Source organism: Phragmites australis, chromosome 5, assembly GCF_958298935.1.
Source record: "Phragmites australis chromosome 5, lpPhrAust1.1, whole genome shotgun sequence".
NCBI lineage: Eukaryota > Viridiplantae > Streptophyta > Magnoliopsida > Poales > Poaceae > Phragmites > Phragmites australis.
Window position 1 is genome coordinate 4,391,347 of NC_084925.1, and position 4,613 is coordinate 4,395,959.

General features: G+C 47.8%; 1 protein-coding gene across 1 annotated transcript; it reads right to left on the minus strand.

The window, feature by feature from the left end:
* Window positions 1-218: 218 nt before the first annotated feature.
* Window positions 219-827, minus strand: LOC133917380 (ent-isokaurene C2/C3-hydroxylase-like). The gene has a single exon (XM_062361284.1). The coding sequence runs from the start codon at window positions 792-794 to the stop codon at window positions 219-221; it is 576 nt and encodes a 191-aa protein (XP_062217268.1). The 5' UTR covers window positions 795-827.
* Window positions 828-4,613: the final 3,786 nt, after the last annotated feature.

Below are 4,613 nucleotides of genomic sequence, written 5' to 3' on the forward strand. Positions count from 1 at the left end.
GGTGCATGCGTAGTCCACACCACGGTCGAGCCTTTTATGACACCCTAATTTCTATAGGTACAGTTCTTGGGCTACCATGCTAGTTACTTTCAATGTTGTTCTATTTTCACACGAGAGAGCGTCACTGGATCACGGAAACAACAAAACCAACAGCTAAAACATGTTTTGCCCATGACCTCTTTATTTAGGCTCGATAGACTCAGTTACAGGTAGAGCAGCTAGGGAGCAGCCTGCATGGGCACACGAGCAAATGGATTCAGGTAAAGATCGTGCTTCCTTCCCAATGTGATTCCCACCTCCTCTGTCATGTCCAGTTCGCTCGGCGCCAGCCCCTCGGGGAGCTCCCAATCGAAGTGGTATAGGAGCATGGCGAGCAATTGCTCCATGTTGGCCTGCGCAAATGTCATGCCAGGGCACATCCTCCGACCTGACCCGAAGGGCGTGAATTCGAAGTCTGTGCCTTTAAACTCTACCGTGCCCGCCTCGAACCGCTCGGGTTTGAACGTCTCAGCTTCGTCCCAGTACTTTGGATCCCTGCTGATCATCCAAACATTCACAAACACAGTGGTGCCCTTAGGTATATCATACCCCATGATCTTGCGTGGCTCTTGGCATTCCCTTGGGAGAAGCAATGGTACCACCGGATGCACTCTTAGGGCCTCTTTGATAATGAGCTTTATGTACTTGAGGTTGATTAAGTCGTCTTCCGTCACCGTCGGCTTCCCCTGGAGGCTTTCGTGCAGCTCGGCTTGTGCCTTACGCATCACTCTTGGGTTTTTCACGAGCTCTGGCATGGCCCACTGGAGCGCATGTGCCGACGCATCACTCCCGGCAATGAAAAAGTCCTATACGTGTGTAAAGAGGGAACAATCTCGATGATGAACTATTTTACAAGCTAAAGGAACAATCTCGTGATTGAGTGTCGTTTAGGAGCATATTTTTGGTGGAGCCCCAACATGGACTATGGTGGCGTTTATGTCATCAATACCACAAAATAAAAATCTCTTGTGCCAAGTTTGTTATCTCTACCTCGTTTACATTTTCGTATTTACATTCTTGTAATTTAACTTTCTAGATAGGCTGCAATATCTTTTGAACAGTAGAGTAGGACACTAGATAAACTTAGAGCACATTTAGATAGAAATTGATATAGATTTATCTTGTAAAGTTTTTTAAATTGATTAGTTTTAAATATCCTAATTCAGACCCCTTTTAGGACGTCATCGATCCCCTATAGTTGCGCTGCGGCGCCCCTGATAATTGGTGGATCACGTATGGGTGTGTGCGGGAGAGGCTACCTCACGGGAACAATCACCTGTGAGGTGTCGACTCCCCCTTATCTTTATAGGCGTAGCACGGAATGAGATCATAACCATATCTCTCTCGGTTATGTTGGCACGTTAGACCGAGATCAACCCACTACATTTTCCCCCTTGATCGTAAAGCTAACATCATAAGCCTATTCTTAGCAAAACAGCATACCAAGACAAAGCGTTACAGCAGTTAATAAAATACTACTGAAACATCCAGTACCTATAGTGCATTATTTCTTCTTGAGAATTCATACTACTGCAGAAACCCTTAACATTGCTAGCTTCAAAACCCCATTCACTGCTAGTTTTGGAACCGGTAGTGGGCAACAGGTAATGATAGTCCCCAACTATCACTGCCGACCTGAGAACCAGCAGTGAAGGGGTTATCACTGCTGGCTAAAGGCTTCAGCCGGCAGTGATAGTTGATTATCACCCAAAGCTCGAGTACTGATCACAGCTCACTCGCTATTTTTTCACGTGAGTTCCAGGACTCGAACTCATGACCTCCATCAGAAGCTTTGCGTGCGTGACCTCTCTAACCATCTCACCTCTCATTCGTTCTTGAGTACAATAGCAAAATCAATCATTTTGACATCTTCTCATCGAACGTTTGAATAGCTATTTGCACATCTAAATGATCATACATGAAAAGGTTATCAACTATAAAATTATACATATCTTCAAGTTTTACAATGTTAATATAAAGTTTATCTTTATCGGACTCCGTATTAAAAAGTTTGTATCCAATTCATGCAGTGTTCAGTAAAAGAAACATAACTTTTTCATACGGAGTTCGATTTCAACGTTTGACCTCTACTTTCGAAGCTAATGACGAGGCGCATCCGAAAAAAATACTGGTCTTGAGACCTGTATATTCCTTTACCATCAAAAAAGGCTTGGAAGATCCTTAACATGACCTCTGAAGTTTTTAGGCGAAAACTGACTTTCTCCAATTTGCCTGATAATTTTTGGAGACATGCTCATACATCTGAAAGTCGGTGCTATGCAGATGTTTCATCAATCCGAGTTACTGACTCGTGATAAAAATATTTGAATTTGTAGTTTTTAACTTTGTGACCTTGTATGTGGCTTTTTCAATGATTCATACTAGTTTTATACTAGATCTAAGCTAAAAGTTTATGGTCAAATATGTGGCTCCATCTGTATCAGTTTTAGACATTTATTTGTATATCTATATGATGTCAAATAAAAAATAATCAACTACAAAGTCGTAGATCTCATCGAGAGCTATAATTTTATATAAAGTTTATCTTCATCCGACTTCGTATGAAAAAGTTAAGATTTTTTTAAGATTAGCTGTCATCGACCATGGCTAAAAATTTGTTAAGATTATTTGGGAATTTAAATGATCTTAAATTAAAAAGTTTTCAACTACAAAGTGGTAGATCTCGTCGAGTACTACAATTTTCATGTAAAGTTTTTGCCTATCCGACTTCGTATGAAAAAGTTATGAATTTTTTAAGATATACTGTCATCTATTATCACTGCTGGCTCACCACACGAGCTGATAGTGATACCCATTATCACTACCGGTTCATAGCTAGAACCGGTAGTGATAGTTCAGGTACCACTGTCAGTCGGTGCCCTTATCCGGTAGTGAAGCATCACTGCTGGCTTAAGTCTTCAGCCGACAGTAATGTCCTTCATCACTGCCATTTCATAAGCCATATTGGTTGATTCTTTCCACGCGGCTTTTGAATCGGCAGTGATGCCCCATCACTGCCGGCTCATTAGGTACCGGTAGTGATGGATCGACATATATGACCGGTTCTGTAGTAGTGTCATCATTCTTATTGGGACATGGTTTGTATTATGGTCCTCTTATCTAGAAACATATGCTTTCCAATAACCCCTTGTCAGCATCATGACCACGAAAGATATTGGGACGGGAGGAGCCTTTAATTAGCGGATCTGTAAGCATCGACTTAGTACTTATATGCTTGACAATGGTAGTTTGATCCTGTATTCTATCTTTCACAATATAAGACTTAGTACTCACGTCGCGTCGAATCGGACACCGCCATGCAGGATCGATCGCCGCTGAGTCCGTTCGCCACCGCCTGGCTCCATCGATTGCTCCATTGTGTTGATTGCTAACACTCCACAATCCAGATTTGGCTACACAATGTCGATCCGTACTGCCTCCACACAGATCTGACCTCCACTGCATCGACCAAGCCACTCCCGTACCGAACCGACCACCGTCGAGCTGAGACCAAGCCGATGCCACACATCACCGCCCACCTCATGCACTGCTCCTGCGTCGGCCTAGGCCATGCTACCGGATCCAGGTGCCTCCAAGGCATTGCCATGCCATCCCAGTCGCTAAAACCTCACGGCAGCCACCGACGAACACATCGCCCTGCACAGGCAACACCTCTCCACACCGAACCAACCACTGCCATGCGGGACTGGCTGCTGCAGAGCAGGCCTATCCACCTCCAATCCACTATGCTAACATCCAGTTGGCCCATGGTCGCGAACATCCATCCGACACCTTCCCATGCATGGCCACACGCCACTCTTGGCTGTAGCCGCCACACCCCTCCACGCCTCGCCACCATGCCCCTCTCCTCGGCATGTGGCTACCACCATCGCACACCCCTGGCCACCTCACAAGCCCTTGCTACCTCGCGTGGTCGTTGCGTGCCTACTTGTTGCGCATGGACGGCACCGCCACGACCTCCACCGCAAGCCGCGCTGCAGCCGCGCAGCCTCCACGCCGACCTGGTCCTCCTCTGCGCTGCTACCGTGCACGACCTCCACGTCATCCTGGTCCTCCTCCGCGTCGTCGCCGCTGTGGGCGCACCCTGTGGCTGTCGTGGCCTCCAAGCACCGCACACGCTGCACCCTCCATGCACTGCCCTGCCCGCGAACCGCCGCCAACGACGTCACTGTGTGCCGCCTTAGCCCGTCCCTGACTAGATCCTCAAGGATCCGCCACGGGGGCTCCGGATCCAGCCTTGGAGGCGTTGGATCCAGCCACCAACCTCATGGCCGCGACCACCATGGGAAACGCTGCTCCACGCCTGCCTCCTAGCCACACTAGTGTCTACACCGCGGTTGTCGTTGCGCATCCACGCTAATAGCCTATCCGCGCCCGCATCGTGCCCTCGCAGATCAGGTGGCGGCGAGCGTCCACGTCGCATGACGCAGAGACACCGTTGATCGCCGGGCCTCGGACCAGATCTGACCACGGGTAGCCCGGTTCCGCTCACCGCTACGAGCTCCACTAGTGCTCGAGCTGGCGACCTCGAGGCCCGTCACCGCGGAACAAGG